The sequence below is a fragment of the Oenanthe melanoleuca genome, chromosome 9 (assembly GCF_029582105.1).
Source record: "Oenanthe melanoleuca isolate GR-GAL-2019-014 chromosome 9, OMel1.0, whole genome shotgun sequence".
Lineage (NCBI taxonomy): Eukaryota > Metazoa > Chordata > Aves > Passeriformes > Muscicapidae > Oenanthe > Oenanthe melanoleuca.
The window spans coordinates 4169849-4194843 of NC_079343.1; the positions used below are offsets into that span (position 1 = coordinate 4169849).

The 24995-nt window shown below is 48.0% G+C and overlaps 2 protein-coding genes across 5 annotated transcripts; one reads left to right on the top strand and one right to left on the bottom strand.

The window, feature by feature from the left end:
- The first annotated feature begins 73 nt into the window (after positions 1 to 73).
- On the top strand, positions 74 to 19036 carry ATG4B (autophagy related 4B cysteine peptidase). Of its 2 annotated transcripts, XM_056498338.1 has the most exons (14): positions 95 to 167; positions 5197 to 5295; positions 5718 to 5789; positions 7729 to 7827; positions 8251 to 8352; positions 8723 to 8795; positions 9122 to 9201; positions 12393 to 12589; positions 13537 to 13615; positions 14241 to 14386; positions 14893 to 14949; positions 15419 to 15512; positions 17287 to 17392; positions 17638 to 19036. In XM_056498338.1, the coding sequence occupies exons 1-13, from the start codon at positions 158 to 160 to the stop codon at positions 17358 to 17360; spliced, it is 1182 nt and encodes a 393-aa protein (XP_056354313.1). In that variant the 5' UTR covers positions 95 to 157; the 3' UTR covers positions 17361 to 17392; positions 17638 to 19036. The 2 variants fall into 2 exon arrangements, with proteins under 2 accessions (XP_056354314.1, XP_056354313.1); XM_056498339.1 differs by having other exon boundaries at positions 74 to 167; positions 17287 to 19036.
- On the bottom strand, positions 16893 to 24960 carry DTYMK (deoxythymidylate kinase). Of its 3 annotated transcripts, none has more exons than XM_056498347.1 (5): positions 24796 to 24960; positions 24234 to 24342; positions 23004 to 23094; positions 21199 to 21396; positions 16893 to 17731 (listed from the first exon to the last, which is right to left on the bottom strand). In XM_056498347.1, the coding sequence occupies exons 1-5, from the start codon at positions 24923 to 24925 to the stop codon at positions 17717 to 17719; spliced, it is 543 nt and encodes a 180-aa protein (XP_056354322.1). In that variant the 5' UTR covers positions 24926 to 24960; the 3' UTR covers positions 16893 to 17716. The 3 variants fall into 3 exon arrangements, with proteins under 3 accessions (XP_056354322.1, XP_056354320.1, XP_056354321.1); XM_056498345.1 differs by lacking the exon at positions 16893 to 17731 and adding an exon at positions 20194 to 20781 and having other exon boundaries at positions 24796 to 24959; XM_056498346.1 differs by lacking the exon at positions 16893 to 17731 and adding an exon at positions 20788 to 21085.
- Positions 24961 to 24995: the final 35 nt, after the last annotated feature.

Consider the following 24995-nt stretch of genomic DNA (forward strand, 5'->3'; position numbering starts at 1 on the left):
GCGCCCCGAGCTGTGACGAACTCCCAACAGCCAATCGGCGCGGAGCCCTGCGGCGAGCCGCGCTCTCATTGGCCGGGAGCGGCGCGTCGCGCCAGCTGCCGCGCAGGGCCGCGCCGGGCGTGAGTGTCGGCGGCGGCCGCAGCTCGGCGGGGCCGCCATGGACGCAGGTGGGTCCCGGGCGGGCCCTGCCCGCGGCGCGGTGTCCGCGCTTCTTCCCCTCGGAGCTCCCCAGCCCGGCCCAGCCCGGCCGCCGCTCGGGGCCCGCGGCTCCCCGGCGCGGCCTCCCCGACGGGCGGCCGGGAATGCGCCGCTTTCCGCCCTGGGTACGGCCTGGGAGCCGCGGCCCGCCGGGGCCCGGCCGCCCCACGGTGGGGCAGAGGGGAAGGTGGTGGCCGCGTGACCGCCGCGGTGGGCGAGTCCCTCCTGCCCTCCCAGCCCCGCTGCTGCCGCCGTTCCTCGAAAGCTCGGAGCTCTGCCCGGGGGGGACCGGAGCGCGGGGCGGTGACAGGGCTGCTGTGGCTGTGCCCCGCTCCCCGTGAGGGCTGAGGGGCGAGGAGGCAGCTCGGAGGTAAGAAGGTGACTTTCGGGGGGTGAGAAGGCGACCCAGCCACTCATTACCCTCACAGAGGGCTCTGGCAAAGCTGCTTGTGGTAGAGATTTTGGTTTCGTGCGGGGTAAAAGTAAAAAGTTTAGCATTTGTGTTGGGACCCGCTTACCTCCAGCCTTAGCGTAGTAGCGGCTGCCACCCCCTCCGCAGCGATGGGCGCTGTTCATAATAACAAACGCTTCCCTGTGCACCGTGGGCTCCTCCTCCGCATCGCCGAGCCCGGCTGTGCCGGGGATGCGCAGCTCCGGTCCCTCCTCAGGGCTGCCCTGACTTGTTTTGGCCGTCGTGCCGCCGCTGTTGTCGCGGTGGAGCGGCTGAGAGCGTCCCGGGATCCAGGGTCACACCTGGGGAGCGCTGGGTGAACTCGCACCCCCCGATCCCGAGATGTGCTTGAGCCCTGCGAGGGAAGGAAAACTTTGCTGTGCTGGGTGGTGGGGCTGGATCTCCTCCGTGAGAGGAGGAGGATCTCTGGGCTCTAGCCCCTTCATGTCCAGCCCTGCTCCCGAGGTGGGGAGCTGACAGCAAAACTTGGAAAAATCTTGGAACTGTTTGCTCCAAGCCTTCAAGAGGCACCACACTTCAGTAGCCTAACTTTCCTCGATGTCTGTCTCTTAACTCCTCGTTGGTGCTTGAATAATCAGGATTTGGCTTGTTTGAAAGAGCTTAAGGGAAAGAAAATATTTAATCTTTCTTCTGCAAAGGGCAGAAATAAGGATTTGAGTTGTTTGGTATTTTCCAGCAATGCGTTTTACCAGAGTGGTGAATTTACCTTCTCGACTGTCTTTGAAATGTTCCACATCCAATTGTGCTCCTCTTTTGCCTTGGGTGAGGTACCTGTATCAGGTAAAGGTGAGATCATCCACCTCATTTCTGAGCCTTTTGTGGTAGCCTTAGTGGGAGATGTGAGATCTGGATCTCCTTTTCAGAGAATGGAGAAGCCCCAGGACCAGTCTGGGAAGGGAGGTTTGGCAAAGTTTTCCTTCAGTGCCACTCTCCAAAGCTCAGCTTTGTTATTTTGTGTGAGAAGTTCTTCAGCAGGCAGACTGACCAAGGGAAAATCACCTGCCATGTTTCTGTTTGAGTCACCCAAGCCTTCACTTGTTGTTTCTCAACAAGTGGCTTTGGTTGTGGTGTGGGAGATGAAGTTAGCATCCATCACGAGCTGTCACAGGTCTGGCCTCCAGCACGTTTGCAAACTGACAGCAGCACTCAGCAGCTGTGCCTCTGGGTGTGTTTGCTACAAGCTGGAATAATGTTTCTATCTCTAATGTTTCGGGGTGCTGGTTAAGAGTATGAGAGGAGGGAAAATTTCATCTTCTACCCTAATTTTGTGTATTTAGAGAGTTGTTCTTGTGTCCAGATGGAGCATGTCTCCTGTGAGGAAAGGCTGGGAAAGCTGGGGGTGTTCAGCCTGGAGAAGGGTCTGGGGAGACCTGAGAGCGCCTTCCAGTGCCCAAAGGAGCTCCAGGAGAGCTGGAGAGGGACTTGGGACAAGGGCCTGGAGTGGCAGCACAAGGGGGAATGGCTTCCCACTGCCAGAGGCAGGGTTAGATGGGACATTGGGAAGAAATTTTTCCCTGTGAGGCTGGGGAGGCCCTGGCACAGTTGCCCAGAGAAGCTGTGGCTGCCCCATCCCTGGAATTGTTCCAGGCTGGGTTGGATGGGCCTTAGAGCCACCTGGTCTATTGGAAGGTGTCCCTGTCCATGGTAGGGGGTGGAATGAGCTGAGCTTTAAGGCTCCTTCCAGCCCAAACCATTCTGGGATTCTGTGTGTACAAAGCTTTGCCTTTCCTGCTGAGGCTTCCTGGGATGAGGTGTTCTGCAGATCCCATGGAAGGTGTGCCATGGGGCAGTGATCCTGCCAGCCCCCCTCATCCCCAGTGTGTGCAAGGCTCCTGGAAAGCAAAGCTGCCTTTCTCAGGGTGAGCTCTGCAGGGCTGACAATGCTTTTTAACTATAAAACCCTGTGAAGCTGAGCTGCTGTGTTTGATCCTGCACATCCCTCTCTGCAGAAACTGCTGCTCCACTGTCCTGGATGCTCAGAGGTCGGTAATTAAAATAGACCGAGGGCTTTCTGAAGGTGAAGTTTTGGAGCACTGCCTGAGAAATGTGCTGAGCTCACCCAGCTTCTGCAGCTCTGAGGGGAGCAGCTTCAAACAGGATTTCTGCTTGGTGAATTTCCAGATGTATTTCACTTCTTCATCGCTGGCTGTAAGAAGCAGAGAAAGGCTCCTGTGCAGCCTGTGATGTTCTTTGTACCCTGCTGGAACTGTTTGGGTCCCTCTGGTTGGTATTTAGCCCATCTGGGCAATAGCACAATAGATGGACTTTGGAAAAGTGCTGGAGCATATGAAGGTGGAGGCTTGTAAAGGAAACACCCAGTGACCTCAAGCCTTGTGGGGAGTTTACTGATCCCATTAGAATGTCCTTGATTCTAACTGGGAGCAACCTCTTGAATTTTCTTCCCTGTGAAGGAAAAATCTTAACTCCTGCATTTAGTGGTTGTGCCTTTTCAACTGTTTTCTCCCCAAATCCCAACATGAATGTCTGACCACCTCTTTGGGATGCACAGCTGGACACACAGGGCCTTGTACAGAGCCAGATGTTGGGCATCCAGCTGAAAGGCTGCAAGCCTGGGACTCTCCTCCCCAGTGTGCAGTGTCATGACACGTGTGCTGTATTCCCTGAGCACGTGGCTGGTCCTGCTGGAGATCCCCTCTGTCTGCTGACCCCTTCCTCCCAGAGCTCTGGTGGAAGGGGAGAGACTCCAGCAGCCCCTTTCCAGCTGCTGATCCTTGCTGTGAAGAGTCCAGTTGCAAATCCTGTCTTTGCCCTGCAAACTGTGCTGCTGCAGAGACTGTGATATTTGAGCAGGTCAGGGAATGTTGCTGGGAAGGACAAGGAGGGATTGTGGATAGCTTGATGTTCCTGTGGAGCATCCTTGTTTCACTCATTTCCTTCAAGCTATTTTTGAGACTCCTGACAGGGAATTGGATACATGGCAGGCTTAGGAACTGACAAAATAAACCACAGAATATTCCTTGGAGCTTTAAAACCTTCCTGAGAACTTCAGTTTTTATGTTAAGATCATGTCAGTTACCTTTTCAAATCTTTACCTTTACAAATTTTGGCAGTAGATGGGAAAGAAATCCTTCATCTGCCTGCTAAAGCTTGTTAGAGGAGAAGACTGCAGTAATTAGTTGGGACATTTCTGTGCAAGCAGAATTGTTTTGCTTAGCTTGCTGAGGAGTCACATCATGAGGTAGCAATGGGAACGTGTGGCCTGTGCAATCCTAAAGGTACCTGGAACAGTTTTAAAGAAGTGCTTTAAATCTTGTGGGCTGAAATTAAGGCAGAATCTGATTGAGAATTTGATTTAAGAGCCTGTTGTCATCTCTATTGCTGGGCTTCCTGCTTAAACAGTAGTTGGTCTTAGTAATGGTATCTGCTCAAGTGTTTTTTTGGACATTTGGAATTGAAATTCCAGGTCAGGGAACCTGGATTACTTCAGGAGGTCAAGGTGTCTTATGTAGCAGCAGGCTACTCTGGAGAAGCAAGGTATGCCCCATGGAGAGGGCTGGCTTTTGCAAAGAATGGGGCTGACAGGGGCTTGTGGCCATGTACTCCTTTGTCCTGCTTTAAATTCACATCACATTACCATAGATTTTATTGCATTTGCTGTGAGAGATGTTTTCAATCATTACTTTAAGTCACAGAACAGTCTGTCTTAGCTGTGCTTTAAATTTTAGAGGTGATTTGTTACAGAATTGACACCTGTAAAATCATGTGGATCTTTTCCAGAATCCTCAGGCTACTTTAAAGTCTATGTTTCCAAACACAGATCTAGTGGAGCACAGCTCATCTAACTCCTGATTTTTTCCTCCCTCTTGTTTGTACCCTGTGCACAATAGCTTAAGCTGCCTTGATCCAAGGGCAACCTGAGCTTGATCCTGGAAGGGGATGGATTTTTAGGCACTGATGGATGCCATGCTGTGAAGGGAGCCAGTAAAAGAGACAAAAGTTTTGCCTGTCACCTTTGCACGAGTGCATCTGCACAGCTCTGTGTTCCTCACGTTGTGGGGTGACACCTGTAAAGGCTTCTGCTGGGTTTGGTGCCTCTTGAGGAAGGACTGAGCAAGGTTTAGTTTCCTCCTTAAGGTGATCTGAGTTTTGTATATTCTTCCCTCAAAATTTATGTTCTCTGCAAGAGGATTTTGGAAAAGAGACCATCAGCATCAATGCTATAGCTGATGATGTGCAGGATGGTGCCTGTTCTGGGACATGGTGTAGCTGCCAGGTGAAGTTTTAGATGTTTTCTGCCCCAGGCAGAAGCTGGAGCTGGACTAACCTGGAAATCCTGCTGCTTTTCTGTCTGTGAGGCAGCCAGGAGTGAGCCAGGGCTGGGTCCCCTCTGTGCCTCCCAGAGCTGATGGGTGCAGGGCACTGGGACCATTTCCAGCCAGCCCAGGGGCTTTGGGGGTGGGTGGGAATCACTGGGCCACAGCAGCTCTGATTCTGTAGCTTTGTCTGGTTTTAAAAACAAAAGGAAAAGCTGTCAAAGGTCTGTGATTGCTCTTTTCTCTTTCTAGCTACTCTTACCTACGACACCCTCAGGTTTGAGTATGAAGACTTCCCTGAGACCAAAGAGCCTGTTTGGATCCTGGGCAGGAAATACAGTGTTTTTACAGGTATTTTGTGTGCACAGTGCAATGTTTTAAGGCTCCAGAGGACCTTACTAGTGTTGCACTTGGGTTTTAGCTGCCATGCTTCTGTCTGGCCATTTCTGTGGACTCTGGAATATCTGTGTGCAGAAAATTACCATATGGAAGTTGTTGGGATATGTCATGGAGGCAGGGGGTAGAAGGATGGTTTGCTGCTTCATAATTTGCTTGTGGCCATAGTGTTTTTGGGTTGATTGCAGCTGTTTTTTTTGGGGGGAAAGGAAGTGCTTTGTGCACAGCAGTACTGCCCTGTTCCTCAGCCAGGCTCTGCCTCTCTGGACTTGCAGACTGTGAGGAGCAGAATTCCTTTGGGAGGGTGAGTGGGAGGTGGGTTTAGCTGTTTGGTGTCCCTCTCATGTGTGTGCCTTTCTGTGCTGAACACTTTTCAGAGAAAGAAGAGATCCTGTTGGATGTGACCTCTCGGCTTTGGTTCACCTACAGAAAGAACTTCCCTGCTATTGGTAGGTACTCTAATAAACAATCCCCACAAACATGCCATCATTTCCATTTATAAGAGTGTGCTTCATCTAATTGGTTAGACAGACATTTGGTTAATCTGATAATGAGAATTCCTCATCCCCTTGGGTAGGAGGGATAGCAGTGGTTTTTAAAAGGACACAAGGAGGAGTTTGGGAAGTGTGCTCTTGTTTTAGGCAACATGGGAGGATTTTTTACTTCATCACATTCTACATCAATCTAGTGTGAAATATTACTGAATTATGGTCTTGGGCTTGAAGTGGATTAAAATGATGAAACCTAGAAAATGATGCAGGAATTGCTGCCTTTGTGCATCTGCTCCAGGCTCTGCTTGAGGGTTTTGTTTGTCTAGGGGGAGTTAAGTGCCTGAAGTGTCTGTTTCACACAGGAGCTGTAGTGATAGAGGAGTATTTCCCTGTGAGCTTGAAGGAGGATGTCTTGCTTCCTTAAGAGATTCTGCATGGCCCCTTCTGGGGTTTGTGTTTGTGTGCTGGGTGCAAGGTGTATCAGAGGAGATCTAAGAGCAGGGAAATGGGGCTCCAAGGCCTACACATGTCCCCCTTCTGTCACTGTCACCCCCAGCACTCAGTGGGAAAGGAACATGGCTCAGGTTTGGAAAAGAGACTTCTTCCTAACTGGTCCTTCTGGCTTGTGCTGTTCTTTCCCTGCTGGGAAGCCTCTGCCTCACAAGCTCTGAGACATCTTTGATGCAGTTTAATCCCTTTAAATTCACATTTCTGCATCATAGTTAAACATATGTTAGAGAACAAAGGGTTAGCACATATTTAACTGGCTCACAGACACAATTTCGGTTTCCTTGTGAGTCACTAAAGGCTGTGGAGTGAAGACAGACCCCATTTTCTGAGTCATTTCCCATTTACACCATAGATATGATTTGCATGTCATATACAGTAAACCTTTCTCAGTATTTTTTTTTCCCCAGTCATCCCTGTTACTGTTCATCCCTTCCCTCTGTGCTAGCCCACTTAATTATTGTAAGGATTTGGGAACTGTCTAATGCTAATTTTGTAAAGCATTATCACTTTTGGAATTTGTCTGTGTTATGAATTACTGGTGAAGTTATAGAAGACAACTGGTGACTATTGAGAAGCTGATTAAATAGTCCTCCAGGTGATTTTTCTCCCTGTTTAGGACCAAAGGAAGAAAGCAGCATTACAAAGACTTGCAGAAGCTGTGCCCAGGCACAGATTACTTCCTGTGATCACACTCAACATTTGATCTATATTATTTGTAGTAACAGCCAGAGCTGCAGTGGAAGGGCAGCAGTTTCCTTTGGAAGGTCTGTCAGGGAAGTGCTTTCAGCCCTGTGTCCTTTGTCTTAGACTTTCCAGCATGAGCTGATATCCAGCTTTCTCCAGCCATATGTGGGATGTGGATTTTTTTCACTGCTTGGGTAGGGGTTTTTTGGGCTTGTGCCTTTTTTTTTGGCCTGACTACATTGTTCACTTTGACATATTATTTGTAGCCACTTCTGAGACAGGAATTCCCTGGGACTGGTTTGTTCTGCATGATGAGTTGCCTTCTCAAGATGAGGATTACAAGAGTCATCTTTAATAAACACCTTTGTGTAGAAATGTGTCTGAATTGAGCTGAGGCTCTGCAGCCAGGCTCAAGGGCTGTTGTTCTCCTGAGAAATTCAGCTCTCTCTTGGGTTGTCTGGATTTCCCTTGGAATTTTTTCCCTTTCAGTTAGTGCTAGAGGAGTTTGTTTATTTGTTTTTAAGGGATGCCGCTAAGTTACTCATCGATAACCACATTTTTGGTTCTCAGTTTTGGGAGTGTGAGCTAAGCTAGTCCTCATTCCCTGCCTCATTTCTTGGTGAACCTGCTGCCCATTCATTCTTCTCCCACTTGGCACTATTTCCCATTCATTCCCTGTTTATTTTTCCATCTTTGTTTCCAGGAGGAACTGGTCCCACCTCTGACACAGGCTGGGGCTGCATGCTGCGCTGTGGCCAGATGATCTTTGCTCAGGCCTTGGTCTGCAGGCATTTGGGAAGAGGTAACACAACCCACACTGACTTCCAGAGCCACGTGCTGCCATGAGTGCAGCACTTGGAAGAACAGGGATAACAAGGACACAGCTGGGAATTGCTGAGGGTTCTATAACATTTTCTTCACTCTTCTCAAGTTCAAGGCTGTTGAGAGAATAGTCTACTTGGAACTCTTCAGGGATATTTGTAATTTCTGATTTTGTGTTTGTTTATTTGCATTCCTATGGGTGATGGTACTTTATCCCAGCTGTAAGAATGTTTTCTGTTATTTTAAACTTAGCCCTTTACTGCTGGGAATGCCTCAGATGCTTAGTAATAATATGACAGTGAGAAAATTGAGTTGGTCAATACACAGGAAGAGAATTGCAGCTTGCAGCCTCTGGTTGCTAATAAGTACCATGTTTATTTCAACTATCCCTTGTTTGTCCTAGACTGGAGGTGGATAAAAGGGAAGAGGCAGATGGATAATTACTTCAACGTTCTTAATGCCTTCATTGACAAAAAAGACAGCTACTACTCCATTCACCAGATAGGTAAGAAGAAATAAATGCTCAGATGTAGCAAATGGGCCAAGGAAGGATACAAACTCCCCTGAAAAATCAGAGAAGCAGCCTGTTCAAGAACAGAACTCAGGTCATAAGAGTGGTCTAGTGATCAAACACTGGGTAAAGCTTCTTCTGAGGCAACACTGCCCTTTGAACTTCTGTGCTGCTGCATTTTGGTGAAAGAATTTGCTCTGCAGTCCTCCAGGATATGCTTCTCACCCCCATGAAACAGCAAATACTGCTGATACAATAAAGTTTCCAAGTGAGAAGTCTTCCCTATGAAATACAAGCCTGATTAGGAAGGGATTCAGTGTGGGTGAAATTACTGACTGTATTATTCTGTGTTTTTGTGCTGCAGCCCAGATGGGAGTTGGGGAAGGGAAATCCATAGGTCAGTGGTACGGACCAAACACGGTCGCACAGGTGCTCAAGTAAGTGCTGCCCGTTTCCTCTTCTCCTTTCACTCAGGCTCTGGGGCTGGTTGGTACCTCTGAGCTAACAGGGTTCTGTCAGCTTTGGAGTATGAGCTGCCTTTAGTAACACCCTCCTTCCTCCTACCATTCTCCCCTCATGTCAGTAGATGAGCAGGCAGCTCCCTGGAATAGGCTGGAATTGCCTAACAGCAGCTTCCCCAGGTCAAAGCACATTTCACAGCATAATTGACAACACCAGACTTTCCTAATCCAGGTTCTCCACCATCTTTGCCTTGTAGTTGTATTAATCCTTCATTACTTACTTGTTTTTCATTTTCCTCTAGAAAACTTGCAACTTTTGATACGTGGAGTTCCCTGGCAGTACACATAGCCATGGACAACACAGTGGTGATGGAAGAAATCCGTAAGTGTCACATGGAGGTAGAATGTAGAATCCTGGGCAGCAAGAGCCCAGAAAAAAGCTGGAGAGCACAAGCAGGGAGTACCTGTTCTGTCTTTGAGAAATTGTTCCCTGTGAGGGAGGTGAGGCCCTGGCACAGGTTACCCAGAGAAGCTGTGGTTGCCCCATCCCTGGAAGTGTCCAAGGTCAGGCTGGATGGGGATTGGAGCAGTCTGGGATAGTGGAAGGTGTCCTTGCCCATGGCAGGGGGTGGAACTGGATGGGCTTTAAGGTCCCTTCCAACACTCATGGTCTGTGAAAGCTGTGTCCAGGTGTGCTAAAACTAGGTGAGAATTGCTGTTCTAGGGCAGGGAAGGGCCTTGTTTGACTTTCATTTCATCTGATGATGCCTCTGGATCTGGAGAGGTTTGCTGACCTTCAGAAAACATGTGAGAGCTGCTTGGTAGGCAGTGTCAGACTTGTTTATGGCCACAAGGAGCAAGCAGTAAATGGCTGGTTCCTCTCTCACATAACTGCTAGGGAGGGTTCTGCTGTTGGACAGAGTAAGAAAGCCAGAACAGATCTGAAGAAGAAAAGACCAAAATTGGCATTGGGAGAGGATAAGAAGGGAATCCACCATTCTTATTATTTTAAGGAATATTCACTGGTGGTTTCTTCTTTTTTTGTTTGTTTTTTGGTGCATCCTGCCAACAGGCTGGCTCTGGAGGCTGAGCAGCTCTTGTTGCCCATCTTGAGCCTGCCTGGTCTGGCTGCAGTAACCAAAGCTACAAAGCTGAGCACCTGCACTGCTGGTTGCTGCAATCCTGCATGGTCCTGGCCTCAGCAGCCTTCCCATGGCTTGCTTCAGGCTAATTCCTGAGGCAATGAGCCCACCCAGCACAAACCTTGCAGTCTTTCTGCCAGGGCAGTGTCTGAAACAGCTGGTGTAGGATTACAGGTGAGATGGTGGCAGGCACCATTTAGGCTGGTTTGGCTGGCACAAGGCCAAGATCAATAGCCAGGCAATTTTTGCCTGGAGTGCAGGACAGTCACTTTATAAAGTCACATCTCTTGTCAGGTAGTCTCAGTTGGATCTGACTAAGAAGTGTGTGTCTAACCTTAGGTGAAGGTATGTGTTGATACCCTTGGCTTAAACAAAGGCCAAATTTAAAACAAAATGGATTGTCTTTCATCTTCAGCCTGCAAATATCACTTCTAGAGCTGAAGCACGCTGGCAGTGAGGCTCAGGTGTGCTGCAGCTCTGTCTGTGTGGCACTGCCTGTTCAGCACTGATGCTGCTTCATGTGACATGTCCATACAACTTGTCATGGAGGGGGGGGTGTGTGCTTGTTTTCCTCAAATATGGATCATAAAGTACCTCTCCATGGTCTGAAAGTCACTGTGTGAGTGGCTCTGATGTATTACATGGCTGTAGGTGTGTGTTTGATACCTTGTGGCTGAAACATTGTGGATAAAAGCAATGTTGTTTGACACATCTGTTAATTCAGCCATTGACAGGGTTCAGCCAAAGGTTCACAGGAAATGCCTTTTCTTATAGCAGTGAAGAAACATTAATCTTTATCCCTTCTGTGTCAGTGTTCATGAGAAAGGGCATCTCAGCTGGGCCTGAGGTGGAGGAGAATCCTGTGCATCACAAAGGTGGTGAGAATCCAAGACAGTTAAAGCCAGTACCTGCCAGCAGCAGCTGCAGCAGGAGAGGTGTCGTGTCAGATCTGTTGGAATACATTTGCAGTAAATGCTTTGGATCCAGCTGGGAAGCTTTAGGCAGGTTCTGCTCTGCTGTGGCACCACAGAACTGCAAAGCTTGCCAGATAGCAATGTGAATTTAGCCTGTGCCAAGCTCTCTGCTGCTTAAACTGCAGGTAAATATGTTCATACACAGTGCAGGGTTGCCACGTGCTTTGCCTGATGAGAAAACCTGCAGTGACATCCCATTCAGCAACAGCCCTGGCTTGGCAGCTGATTTCAGATCATCTGGACAGGCAGGCTACTGCAACAAAAAACCTGCTTTAACAGGAGAAATCACTACAAATCATGAGTTTGAGTTTCCTCAGAACCTCTGGTAGCTATGTCTGTGCATCAGATGCACACATACCCCTTCTCCCTTCTTGAGGAACTGCAAGGGGATTTAGATCAAAGTCCTATTTCTTCTAGATTTGGGTGTAATATTGTCCTCATTCAGCTGGGTTTGAAGCTCTCAGTAGTGAACAAATACCCAGCTGAAATGGCAAATGGCTGGTGGTTAAGGTGTTTGTTTACATCATGCCCTACCTGCTACAGTGTCTTGGTATTCCATTTAGGCTGGGAATAAATTAAATGGGCCTCTGGCATTCTGTTCAACTGCCTTGGCTTCATGATTCTTTAATCATGCTGTGGGTTTCTTTGGGGTTTGGGTTGGGTTGTTTTTTTTGTTTTGTTTTGTTTTGTTTTTTTCAAATACCCAGCAAGTAATTAAATTGGCCAGTGAGACAGGTAGGCTTGGAGTTGTTTCTGGATCAGAATTTACATAACCTGTGTGCATTACAGCCTGGCTGTGTGTTTGGCAAGCCTTTAGGATGAGGATGCAGAGTGCTTATGTCATGTGCATGCCCTGAGGAGTTCTGCTGCCCCATATCTTAGAGGCAGAGCTCATGCTGAAATTGCAGAGTTTAATGACCATACTGCTTTAGGTCTGTCAAGTAGCTTGTGAAAGATCCGCAGCAAAATTTATAAAGGTTTTTGTGACTACTTTAGGCAGATACCATGTTTGAATCTTGCTACAGCACTGAATTACAGGTGAGTATTTTCTGTGTTAAATCATAATGATGCTGTCCTCACTCAGTTTGTTCATATCCTCTGTGAACTCCTCCAGAGTTGGACACTCCAGAGCTTTCCTCCTTCTGCCTACAAGCTTTGTGAATTCAGGACAATTGTCTCACCTGCTGATCAGCTCATCCAGCTTTGTTGGTACAGGTGTTTGCTCACCTTTCTGTAAGAATTTGCGTTTTCACTGCCCAGCAGTTGGTAGCTGTGAGTGCAAGGTGCTGTGGCTTGGTGTGAGCTCAGCTGAGGCTGAGCCCTGCACACACCTCTTCAAGCTCTTCTTGGGTTTAAGTGCTGTAGGCTTTTGCTAAAGAGCAGTTGTTGATCAGAGGGATGACTCAAGGTCTGGAAACAGAGTCCTGATGCTCTGTGCTGCTGTTCCCTTTCCACAGGGAGGCTGTGCCAGTCCAACATGCCATGTGCTGGAGCTGCAGCATGCCCTGCCCTGGAGTCAGATGTGCTCTATAATGGGTGCCCAGAGGATGTGGGGCTCAGAGAGAGGCTCACCCCATGGAAACCACTGGTGCTGCTGATACCTCTCCGCCTCGGGCTCACAGAGATCAATGAAGCCTATATTGAAACACTAAAGGTAGGGAATCTGGAGCTGAATTGCTGCTGGGGTGACACTTAAGGATCCTCTTGTGAATTAAGTAATTACTCAGAAGTCATTGCAAAAGAAAAATGTGTTTAGAGACAATCCTTGTCAGAGGTCAGGGTAAGTTCTTGCAAGCTGTAGTCAGGAAAATGGGAGGCTTGAGGGGTTGGGTTGTTTTGTTGTTTTTTTTTCTTTTGAGGATCTTATTTCACAGCTTAAATTTCAGCCCCTCTTTGTGTGCAGGTGATACCAAGCTGCTGAAGCCTTTGTTCAGCACAACTCTACCCTGCTTGGTGGAAACCTGGGTGTTAGTTAATGCAGTGTTGCACACTTCCCCTGGCTCAGATGCTGAAGTTTGTGCTGCAGACTGAGGCTAAGAGCTGTCAGGTGGTTGCAGGTTGGAGTATTGAGAAGCTTCAGAATTTCAGGTGTGCACAAGACAGGGAGCACAAAGCTAGCAAGCCCTGAGCTTGGGTAAGAGACTCCAGATTCAGATTTATAGGGGGTTATTTCCCTTAACTCAGTAGATCATGCTTGGCTGCTCCAGGTGGATAAGGAACTTAAACTGTTTCCTGAATGACTGTTCCCTCCTGAGAGCACTGTTGCAACCTGATGACAGCTCCAGGGATCTTGCCAATGATTGCAGCAGAGCCAGGATTTGCCCATACCAAGTCCTGGAGTAGTGCAGCTTCTTCCATTTGGTCCACCTGTCTACTCCTGTCAGCAGTTAAAAGTGTTTTTGAGCTGCTTCCATGTTCCTAGAAAGCCCTGTTTTTCAGCCTGATGGAAATTTTCTCAAGAAATGGCTGGTTTTGCTGCTAGAGTTGCTGATTTTCCATGTCCCTGTCCATCTTTCCCACTGCATTTTTGGATGTTTGCCTTTGTTCCCACCTGCTGTTTCACTGTCTGTCAGCTGTGTGTTTTCTGTGTTGCTTTTCCAGCACTGCTTCATGATGCCCCAGTCCCTGGGAGTGATTGGAGGGAAGCCAAACAGTGCTCACTACTTCATTGGCTATGTAGGTGAGTGCCCAGAGGACTGCAAAGACTGTCCAAAGAATCTCCCCCCAGCTAAAAAATGCTTGTGGGGTGGCTCAGCTCTCCTGCTTAGCCTGTGGTGCATGCTGCAGGGCTCTCCTTTCCTGGAGAGTGTGGAAGGCTGCTGTGGGCTGAACTTCTCACCTGACTGATGTAGATTTGAACAGTGGCCATAAACTTCCACTGAATCACACTAAATCTCGTGTGTGGAGTGCATAGAGCCTGCTTCCTGCATTTAGAGCTGACCTCCCTCTGCAGCTTGGCTGGATTTAACTGTTCTTTAGGTGTCCCTCAAACCCTACAAACTCCTATTACTCTCCTCTTCCCTCTGGTTTCCTCTCTGCCAGAGACCTCAGCTTATTTGTGCTTTAGATTTCTGGGGTTTGTTTGAGCAGGAACAATACCCAGGTGGTGCCTGTGCCTCAGTCCCAGGGTGTCACAGTGCAGCTGTGCTTGGCTGAGAAGCATTTGGGGAAGAGGCTGAAAGCAAGATGTCCCTGGAATGTGGATTCCTCTGGGTGGTTATGAGAGCTGGCTCTGCTGCTGTTTCAGCACTTGTCAGCTTGTGGCAGGGTTGTCCCTGTTGATGTGTCCTTGCCTCTGTGCCCAGGTGAGGAGCTCATTTACCTGGACCCGCACACCACGCAGCCGGCAGTGGAGCCCGGCGAGAGCGGCTGCCTCCCCGACGAGAGCTTCCACTGCCAGCACCCTCCGTGCAGGATGAGCATCGCCGAGCTCGACCCCTCCATCGCCGTGGTGTGTCCTGTCCTCCTGTTCCCCACTGCCCTGGGCCACTGCTGGGGTCCCCCTGCTCCACAGGGAGCTGGCACAGCCAGTGCTGATGGGCTGGCTACTCAGTTAACACCATTCCTCATGGAGCAGTGTCATTCTCTCAGGTTTAGCTTGGGCTTTGATTCCAGCCATTTGATGGGCAGGTCTGAATCCATTCCTGAATCCATATGATGATGCACCATGGCTTGTTTGCTGTTCAACCCGAGATGCCTGCCCTTTGTTTCCTTTGTTCCTCCTGCAGTAAAGAAAAGATTGATGATTCCAGCACTTGGATAGCCTGGTCACATCAAGGCTTTGTGGAGTGTTCAGTTTAACAGGGCAGTGTGAGGCACGTTTTTAAAGCAAGGCTGTCAGGATTTGTAATTGCTTCCAGTCCTGATCATGTTACTTAGTGTAGATACAGGGCCTTAAGTCTGAAATTACCAATCTAAAATAAAGAAGGATGAAGTATTTTTCTTCTTTTTTTTCAGGGCTTTTTCTGCAACACAGAGGCAGACTTTAATGACTGGTGCCAGCAAATCAAAAAGGTTTGTGTTTATAGATCTGGTCAGACATTGGAACAGGCTGCCCAGGGAGGCGGTGGGGTCCCCATCCCAGGAAGTGTTCAAATGGCATGTGGATGTGGCACCTGGGGACATGGTTTAGTGGTGATATTGGCAGTACTGGGGGAATGGTTGGACTCAAAGATCTTGGATTTATTTTCCAACTTTAATGAGTCTCTGATTCTCTGTCCCTGGAAAAGGAATATCAGATATTGTTTTGTTTCCAAACCACTGCAGAGACCATGTTCTCTGCAGCATGACCCCATTTAAGCTTATTAAAATAGTTTATTAAACTACTAAAAGGAGCATAGCTCTGAAATCCTGATGATGTGATTCAAAAGCTTTGAAGAACATTTTTCCAGCTCCAGTGAAGTCCCAAGAGATCATTACTACCCCTGAAGTGCACCAGCAGTGCAGAGCTGTTGGTTCTCATGGCTCTGCTCTGTCTCCACAGCTGTCCCTGGTCAGAGGAGCACTGCCCATGTTTGAGCTGGTGGAACGCCAGCCCTCACACTTCTCCAACCCTGATGTTCTGAATCTCACACCAGGTGAGGCCATGCAGGGTGAGCTGGTCCCTTTGGGTTTCTGGAAATCATGTGGAGTCACTTGATAACTTCTAGTATGTTCCTGCTCTATTTGGAATTTAACCTGGAGTTCTCAGGTCAATTGGTGTAGTTCTTTGGCTTTCAGCTAGAGGTTTGCAGATCCCACAGTGTGTCAGGATGTTTTTTAAAATAATCTGAGAATGGTCATGGTGACTGAGCAGAAGAACAAACAAGCTCACAGGCAGTCATGGCAGTGTGACTGTGGTTTCTGAAGGGATGCATGGAGGAATCAAAAGTGTCCAGTGAAGAGGCTGAAAACTGAGTTTGTAGGGAAAATGCTCCAAGACAGGGCTGGTCAAACTTAGTTGCAGCACAAGACACTCCTTTCTGGCATGTACCACTACCAGTGGGAAAAAAGACAAGTGCTGGGCACTAATCTTGCCTGTCAGCCTCTGCTTATCACATTAGTAACATGAGCAAACATTGCAGGAGATAAAGCCATTGGCTGGGCAGGCCTCCCCTGTCACCAGGCATTGGGTGGCCTCCTGGCAACCTGCACCCTGCACTTCTGGTGTCTCTCCCTTTCTCCCTGCCCACCTCCCTCAAAAGCTTTCATTATCACACTGTCCTTTGCTGTTAAGCGTGCTCAATTCCCTTTAAACTGTCAATTGCCTGTCTTAAATTGTCTCTAATATTGTCTTTCCTACTCTTAAAAATGTTTTTGTAATGGACTACTTGTCCTTCTCCCTCTTCCCTGGCTTGTAGAGCCTCTCCCATCTGCCAAGACCATTCCATTTTTGTTAGCTCTGTCTCTCACTAGAAGGACTAATTGAACTTTGAGCCCCTTTCAGAGCCTAAAGGGGTTCTAAGAAAGCTGGAGAGGGCACACAGGGACAGGACAAGTGGGCATGGCTTCCCATTGCCAGAGGGCAGGGATATTGGAGGGAATATTCCTGTGAGGGAGGGCAGGCCCTGGCACAGTTGCCCCGAGAAGCTGTGGCTGTCCCATCCCTGGAAGTGTTCCAGGCCAGGTTGGACAGGGCTTGGAGCAACCTGGGATAGTGGAAGGTGTCCCTGCCCATGGCAGGGGGGCAGGACTGGATGACCTTTAGGGTCCCCTTCAACTCAAGCCATTCTTGGATTCTGAAACTGTCCAGCCTGAACTAGTAAAGGTTTCTCCTTTACTTCTCCCTGTGCTAAAGTTGCTTCCTTCCCCTTCAAGTGTGAGCTCCTTTTCCACCATACAGTTGGAAAGGTGGAGAGGTGGGATCTACTAACATTACTTTTCCTCACAAAGTGAACTGTATTAATTGCTTTTAGGAGAGTGTATGTTGTAAGTACATTCCCTTACAGTTGCACCAAAAACAACCATAGTAGAAACTATTCTCTAATACATAGTGGTAAATGTGTCTTTTAATTGGGACAGAAATCTTCATGGATATTAGTCCAGATCTGGGCACATTTTGAGCCTCTTGAGGCAGAACAGTCTCCTGCTAATGCAGAACTGGAGCACAGAAAGGGTGTACAAAAGTGGCAGCAGAAATGTGTTTGGATTTGTGAAAGATGACATGCTTCTCTGTGCTCCATGTAATTCTCTCCAGTGCATTTTCCATACCACTGACATGTTCTTACCCTGCTCAGAGCCCTCACTTGGGTTAGTCACTGAGTTTTGGAACTTGTAGGCACTTGGCACTCAAACTCTGGTGCCCTCCAGCTGCTAATTCTCGCTGACAGTACCAGCATCCCACTGAGGCTGCGCTTTCTTCTTCTCTTCCAGACTCCTCTGATGCCGACAGATTGGAAAGGTTCTTTGACTCGGAAGATGAAGACTTTGAAATCCTGTCCCTTTGAAAACAAATAGGAAACTGACTCTGCAAATTTGTGTATGTGTGGGGAGAAGGGGGGAGGGAAGCTCCTTCGAGAGCCTGGGGCTACCGGTTTTCATAGGCGCTTGCTGCCATCCCTGCCTCCCGTCCATCCTGGCATTCCGTGCAGTGTCTGCAGTGGGATGAAGAACCCAGAGGGTCTTACAGCCTTACTGGCTGCAGCTGGAATTTCTCAGCAGCAAACAGTTGCTGGAAGTGGATGCAGTGGTGCTTAGGAGTTCAAAGCCTATCTGTTACATCAGCAGGTCAGCTGGGCCTTCCGGGGGAGGCACGGAAATCATTAGAGCACTGAATCCTTCCATGGGGACTCCCCTCTGAAGCTTAAGTAGAGCCCACCTGTCATTTAGCAGGAGAAACGTCCAGTTAATGCCTTTAGCAGCTTCCCTTCTCACTGGCCAACCTGGACTGCAGCTCACAATGCCAGGGAACAGCAGCCACATCCCACAGACAGCTGTGAAGCCTCTGGAGTGCAGATCCCTACAGTACAGCTCCTGTTCATGCTCTGCAAGACACTCAGCACTACCTCTCCTGTTCACACACTGTGGAAAGGCAATTGAGGGAACTTCTAAGTGACTGGGAATTCCATAAGTGAAGTGTGGAGCAGTGCTGTGCTGCTGGGGAGCATCTCAATCCCAGTTTTAACAGAAGGAATGGAAGAATAGAAGATGCACGTGTTGCTCAGTGAGTCAAACCATGTGCTTCTACAATGGAATAGTCTCTACAGCAAGTACCTTCAGGAAAGCTGCTTTGAACAGAAAACTGAATTCCACAGCCCTGAAAAAAAAAGAGAGCCTGAAGAGAGACCCTGGGAGAGCTGAAACAGAGCACCAGAGATCTGCCAGGCATGTTCCAGGCTTTTGCCTGTCCCTGTGTGCTGGCATGGCGAATGGGAGTGATGTTGTCCTGCCAAAAACCCAAGCTGTAAAACCTCTTGAGGTGCCCCTGGGTGGCTTGGTCAGCACGTCCTCCAGCTACTACTGTCAGACGTTCCCTTTCCAAAGCAGAAGAGGTTCCTGAAGGTCGAGTAGATTTCTGTGTCAGTACCTTGCCTCTGCCAGCTCCCCTCCCTGCGGACTGTGCCCAGAGGTGCTGTAGGAGCTAACCTGGAGAAAGCCCTGTCAGGTAACCATCCCAAGAAGGGCAGAATGCCTCGAGAAGGTCCAAATATCCTGGAAATTTTTAGCTACTTTGAGATGGTAGCTCTGCCTAGGGTCCTTCTCCACAGAAAGGTACCCCATGGAGGAGAGCTGTGTCCGTGCACACTGCAAGGGAAGTCGCTGCCGTAGTTTCCTTGGTGCGTGCTGCACACTGCAACCCTGTTTACAAGGCTTTGGTTTGTGCATTCAGGTTTGGAACCTGTCAGATATGATGGTGGTGTGCCCAAGGGTGGTGCCACCAGGCTAGAAATGGCCTGTTTCCCCCTTGACTGACCTACTGATGCTCTAACTGTCCCTGTGATACCTGAAAGCAGAGGTTTGAACTGGGAACCACAATGCTTCTGTCACTAAATTATTATTTGCTGCTTTCTGCCTGCTTCTCCTCTTCTCTCTTGTAGTCAGGGGAAGAGGCAGCAGAGGAAGTGGGGCTGTGCTCCATTCATCTGCTTTCAATTTCTATCTGAATAAACAGATCTAAAATCTTTGCCTGTCCTGATGTCCTTGCACACGTTGAAGGCGGTGGTGGGCTCTAGAAGGGCTCCAGGAGAGCTGGAGGACTGGAGGGACAGAACAAGGGGGAATGGCTTCCCACTGCCAGAGGGCAGGGTTAGATGGAATACTGGGAAGGAATTCTTTACTCAGAGGGTGAGAAGGCCCTGGGCACAGGTTGCTCAAAGCAGCTGTGGCTGCCCCAGCTCTGGAAGTGTCCAAGGCCAGGTTGGAGAGGGCTTGAAAGCAGTCTGGTCTAATGGAAGGTTCCCTACCCATGGAAAAAGATGATCATCCCTAAGATTCCTTTGCAACCCAAATCAGTCTATGATTCTACTGTTTATTTCATGTTCATGGTTTTATGTTTAAGGACAGCTCTGCCAGACAAGATTTTACCTCAGTGTTGACACAACCCCAATAACAGGTAAGCTCAGCTTAGATCTTTAACAGGTATTTCTGGCTTTTCAGTGTGTTTTGTTATCCCAGTGTTACTTTCAGCATTGCAGGGGCTCAACTCCTTCACCAGGACAGTCAAGCTGCTAAGTGCTGGGCAGCTGTGGAGGGAAGGCAGCATTTTGCCATTGCAGCTGATGCTTGTAGTAACAATTCTGCTTTAAATACTTAGCTTCCTCTCCCTGCTCGTGCATCAGTTCCATCTGCCTCTTTCTGAGTTAGAGAGTACTTAGTCTGTGTAGATTAAAGCAATCCATCCTATTGGAAGGTGAGTTAAACATCCAGCAGAGACCTGAACTCTCCTAGCCATGCCCATTTCTCAGTGTCCCTTGCAAATAATTAACATTCCAGTTTGTTCTGGTGATTTAGGTGATTCATAGCTGGTCTGATTTCAAACTGCACCGGGGTGTGTGCAGGAGCCACAAGTGACTATTCCTCTCATCTTGGCCAGTCTAAAATAATTTATGTGCCATTTGTCCTCCAAACTGGCTTTGCTATGAGCTCATCCATCTATTTCAGGCTCTTACCTGCTCACAGCTGTCCAGCACTGCACAGCTAGGGAGGAGGCTTGAATTTACCTCTCCCGTTTTTCCACAGCTCCAGCAAACAGCTTTCCTTGGATTTAGTGCCTGAACTGCAGCACTTTTACCTCCCACGTATCCTTCTAGAAGATAAAATTAATCATACTGGAAAAAAAAATGCTTAAAAGAATAGTTTATTTAGCAAGTCCTCTACAAACTGGTTTGAGCATGGGGGGATGCATTTACTAGAGAGGAAGAATGATCAGAAACATGGCAATTCCCTAAAAGAACTGTGCAAGAACTGTCTCTGTGTCCGTGTCCAGGGCTGGCCCTGGGCTCCACACCCACATCTGCACTCCAGGACTGCAGCTGGAACAGGAGCTCTTGTTTGGGAGAGGGAGGTTTTGACAAGGAATTTGATACACACTTATTGCATACTCGTTTTAAAAATAGTTGCAGAAGCAACTATGCAGGATGGAAGGGAAGGAGCAGATAATAAAAAAAAAACATCAGCAGCATGTTGGACCCAAAAGAATAAACAGGATCTAAATTGTAGCTGCTAGGATGTCATAGTCATCCAAATACAGAAGATCCAAGAAGTGACCTTTCCCTTATTCTTGACTTTTCTCTTATTCTTTTAAACCCGTATGAAGTTTCATTTCCAGAGTTCTTCCAAAGGTTTATTCTGAACTTCCTGCATAGTTTTCTCTGCAATGGACTTGATTTCTCTGTGCAAGTCTTCAATGCTCTTTGAAGCATCCACTGTCTGTTTCCAAGACAATAAAAATACAGGATAGATAACTCTCCTCTCTGCAGTTTCTGGAGTAGATTTGGGAGAAATCAATGTATGTAGGAATAGATATTTAAGAAGTAGATGTGTGAGAGTGGGTGAAGGGAAACAGAAGAAAATGCTGCTGCATGTTGTTTGCTGGCAGTCTCTGGGGTGTGTGACAGAGGCAGGTAAGCTAGGGATTCATCCCAGGTGCACAAAGAGCTGACCAGGCTCTCCTGAACAGGGAAGTGCCCTTCTGCCACATCTCATAGTGCCCTTGGCTGGTCCCCAAAATGTCCTGCTGAGCAGAAGTGGAAGGGACAGCACAGGGATGTGACAGACAAAATTTGGGAGCTCTCACTAGAAACCCCACCCCAGTCCATGACCAGCCCATTAGAGTTAACTCCTTACCTTCCAGTTTAGGGTCTTGTCCTCCATTAGGCAGAAGAAGGACTGAAGAACTTTCTCTTGGAAGGAGCTGGTCTCATAACGTTCATGTCCAAAGTTCCCTCGTTCTGCTGCTGCTTCTGGGCTTAACTGAAGGAACAGGATCAGGTCTGGCTTTGGGAGTCCCACATCAGGCTGTTTGCACCAGTCCAGGCAGAAGTTCTGTCCCAGGCAAAGACAACTGAGTTTGAGGTGAGAGACACAAAGACAGGAAAGCAGCAGGTTGGAGAGTGAGGTGGGAAAGGAACAGCCAAGGACAGCAGGAATTGCAACCCAAAACAGTCAGCACAGGCTACAAACTGAAAAGGTGATACCCCAGCTTAACATGTGGGAATTCAGTCCTGGTCATTTGGGGGTGAGTCAGGTTTTGTCAGGTGTTGTTCAGCACCTCTTGTGCCTATTTAGGTTGGAGAGAGTGAAAGCTTTTCATGCCTCTTCTGCAGATCCCATCTGAGCTCTACCAAGGCACATTCTGAGCCTCCACACAGCCATTACCACTCCAAAACTTGCTCAGTCCAAGAGAAAGCTGCTCCCAAACACAAACACTACACAGCTGCAATGCAGATCTCTCTGAGCCCATGGAGGCTCCTTCCCAATACTCACCTACCCAGAAATTTCAGCCCAGACACAACAGATGCAATTTTCCAGTTTTTGGGTTTTGTTATTGAATTTAATAATCTAAGTATTCCAAGTTATTGATGTACTTGATATATCATTGGAGTTGTGGTGTTTTATTTAGAAAAGCTGTTAACATCATAATTTTCAGCTTGACATGTTACAGGCTCAATGCTTAGGAACTATAACGTTAGAACCCAACATTAAACAAAACCCATTTAGTTCAAAATCATTAATTTTTTAAAAAACAAGAAACAATTTAACTTAAAACCATTTCAATTAAGAACATACACATTACCTTTATTCCTTACTCCCCTTTCTTTTTTTTATTCAAAAAACAAGAAACCATTTAACTTAAAACTGTTTCAATTAAGAACACACATATTTCTATCTCTCCTTTCTCCCCCTTTCTTTGTTTTTCAGAAATTATAACAGGAACAAAACATGCACCTTTCAATGACTTTAATGTGGTGAGAATTATAATTGCTGATATGTTCTACCAATTTTAGTGTTTAATACTGTTGAGGAGTTTTCCTTTCAATGATAACTTAGGAGAATCTTCTCCAGATAAGATTCTTCATGTTTATCTCAAAGGAAAAGCTTTTAGCTTTTGCAAGCTAAATCAGCTAATCAAAATGACTTGTTTTCATCTTTAGTTCAGAAATATCTGGGTTAATAATTTTTCTCCTTGTCAGTCAAATTTCAATCTGGCCACAACTGAATAGCCTGAGAAGGCTTCGATGGCAAACATTTCCTTTTTCTTAGTCAAAATCTGAATGTGGCCAGAGTTGGGCCACAGACTTTAGACTAGGCAAAATTTTCTATTATATTTTTAAAACAAACCTTTAAACATTGTAAACAGAAGTGATAAGAGGTAGGTATTTTAGAAAACTAATCCACATAGATTTGTTTTGTTGAACTGACAATATTAGAATAAGCAAGATCTTTTTTAATAAACTCCCAGAATCATTCTCCAGAGTCACACAGGTCAGCCTACAGTCCAGCAGTCTGTCCAAATTTACAAAAAGTCACCAAATAAAGTTTCTCTGCTTGTTCAGAGGAACAGTAGACCCATGTTAATATCTGACCTGAAACTTCAATCCCTCATTTCCCAGAAGCAGAGAGGGGCAGGGGCTGCTGCAGATCTCACTCACCCCTTTGGCACTAGTGAAGGCCACTCCAGAGAAGGCGTATCTGTCAACCACGACCGTGATCCCTTGATGGAGTTTCTCCTTTATCATCGGCCTGAAAGCACGTGGGAGATAAAATAATAAAGTTGCACTCCTTTATAGTGACAGAAATAAAATAAATTAATATAAAACTCCAAGTATGTCATCATTAAGGGAGATCTCTGGCAGGGGCAGCTGTGATGCAGATGGCAGGTGAAGAGCTCTTTGTGTTCTCCACCAGGCATTGACCAAATACCCTTTAGTTACACCCAAACTCAGGCTGCCAAGCACTGGCCACTGCTCTAGGCAGCTCCAGGGCTTACAGGCAAGATCACAAATGAACTTTATTGACATGGACAGCTTAGTCCTCTTTCCTTTTTAGGTGGTGCAGTATATTTTGTGATACTCTCTGCCAACTTTATTCATGACAGTTCTTAGAGCTCACTTACCTGCCTTCTGCTCTCCCAGCTTAATTAGCACTGCCACTACAGCAGAGCCAGCAAAGCTTTTCTGTAAAATGAGAACATTTTGAAATGTGTATTTCTAGGTAAAAACTACAGCCAACACTCATTTCCCCACATCCACACACAGACTCTGTGACTAAAGCAGTTATGGCCAAACGTAGCCTTTGGCTACAGGGAAAATTTGGGCACTCACAGGGCAAAGCAAGGCATCTTCAGAGAAGAGAGTAAATTCACAGTCTAAGCTGGTTCAATCTCAGCTCCCCAGATTCTAAATCCAGTACAGCACAGGAGTTGGAAATATGGCACCAATGATTAAAAAGAAAACAAACTGTGGGATCTGAGCTAAGATTACAAGGGCAGGGTTGGGTGGGATATTGGGAAGAAATCCTTCCCTGTGAGGGTGGTCAGACGTGGCACAGGGTGCCCAGAGAAGCTGTGGCTGCCCTACCCCTAGATGTGTCCAAGGCCAGGTTGGAAAGGGCTGTGAGTAACCTGGGCTAGTGGAAGATGTTCCTGCCATGGCAGAGGGGTGGAACTGGATGGGCTTTAAGTTTCCTTCCAACCCAAATCATTCTGTGATTAAATCCAAAGCTGCAAGAGTCCTTAAAACACCATTTCCAGCCTGTTTTCCTGTCTAAACAGGACCACATTCTTGTACTTATGGTACTTCCTGCACCCAGTGCAAACTCAAACCCCAAAGGATTCAACAGCACACATTTTACTTTGAGAACTGAACAAACATCATCTTTACACGTGTTCCCAGCGGTTGGCAGAGAAGAGCAGGTGAATGGTGTGGTCCTCCAGGTTCTTCTCCCTCCCCAGGTAGGAGCTGATCAGCTGCCCAATCTCTGTGGTTCTGTCTGTAGGAAAGACAGAAGATGCAAAAGCTGCCCCAAACTGCTCTTCCCAGAGGGGTGTCCATCTGTCTGGGGGGTCTGTCTGTCACGGTGGGAGGTTGGTCTGACCAGGGCAGGGTCTGTTTGTCTGTGATGGGTGGGATAAGGTCAGTCCACCCAGAGTGGGAGTCTGTCTGTCTGTCACAGGTGGGAGAGGTCTGTCCAGGGTGAGGGGGGATGTTTTATTTGTCACAGGTGGGAGAAGGTCAGTCCATAAGGAGCAGGGGATCTGTGACAGGCTGGGGGGAGAAGGTCGCTCCATCCAGGATGAGTCTGTCGGTCTGTCCGGGAGAGGAACAAGCTCCATCTGTCAGGGGTGGGAGCGGTCTATCCCTCAGGGCTGGGGGGTCAAGCCCAGAGCTGGGATGCTCCGCCAGATCCCGTTAATCCCCGCTCCCTCCCCAGGGCTCACCGTACCCGGGAAGCGGAGGAGGTCGGCGCGGTGCCCGGCCTCCCGCAGCGCCTCCACCAGCCGGCGGCCCTGCGTGCTCTTGCCGGCCCGGTCCACGCCCTCCAGCGCGATCAGCGCGCCGCGCCGCGCCGCCATGGCCGCGAGCGCCCGCCGCGCCGCGCCGCGGGGCCCCGCCCCTTCCGCCGCGCCCGCCAATGGCCGCGCG

What these genes read in the sequence shown, in the direction of transcription:
- ATG4B (XM_056498339.1), top strand. An exon ending in CTACTCCATTCACCAGATAG is followed by an intron (nt 8,353 to 8,722) that starts GTAAGAAGAAAT and finishes TTTGTGCTGCAG; the next exon opens with CCCAGATGGGAGTTGGGGAA. An exon ending in TCGACCCCTCCATCGCCGTG is followed by an intron (nt 14,387 to 14,892) that starts GTGTGTCCTGTC and finishes CTTTTTTTTCAG; the next exon opens with GGCTTTTTCTGCAACACAGA.
- DTYMK (XM_056498345.1), bottom strand. Translation starts at nt 24,925, where the DNA reads ATGGCGGCGCGGCGCGGCGCGCTGATCGCGCTGGAGGGCGTGGACCGG. An exon ending in CGACCTCCTCCGCTTCCCGG is followed by an intron (nt 24,343 to 24,795) that starts GTACGGTGAGCC and finishes TCTTTCCTACAG; the next exon opens with ACAGAACCACAGAGATTGGG. An exon ending in GCCAACCGCTGGGAACACGT is followed by an intron (nt 23,095 to 24,233) that starts GTAAAGATGATG and finishes ACGTGCTTTCAG; the next exon opens with GCCGATGATAAAGGAGAAAC.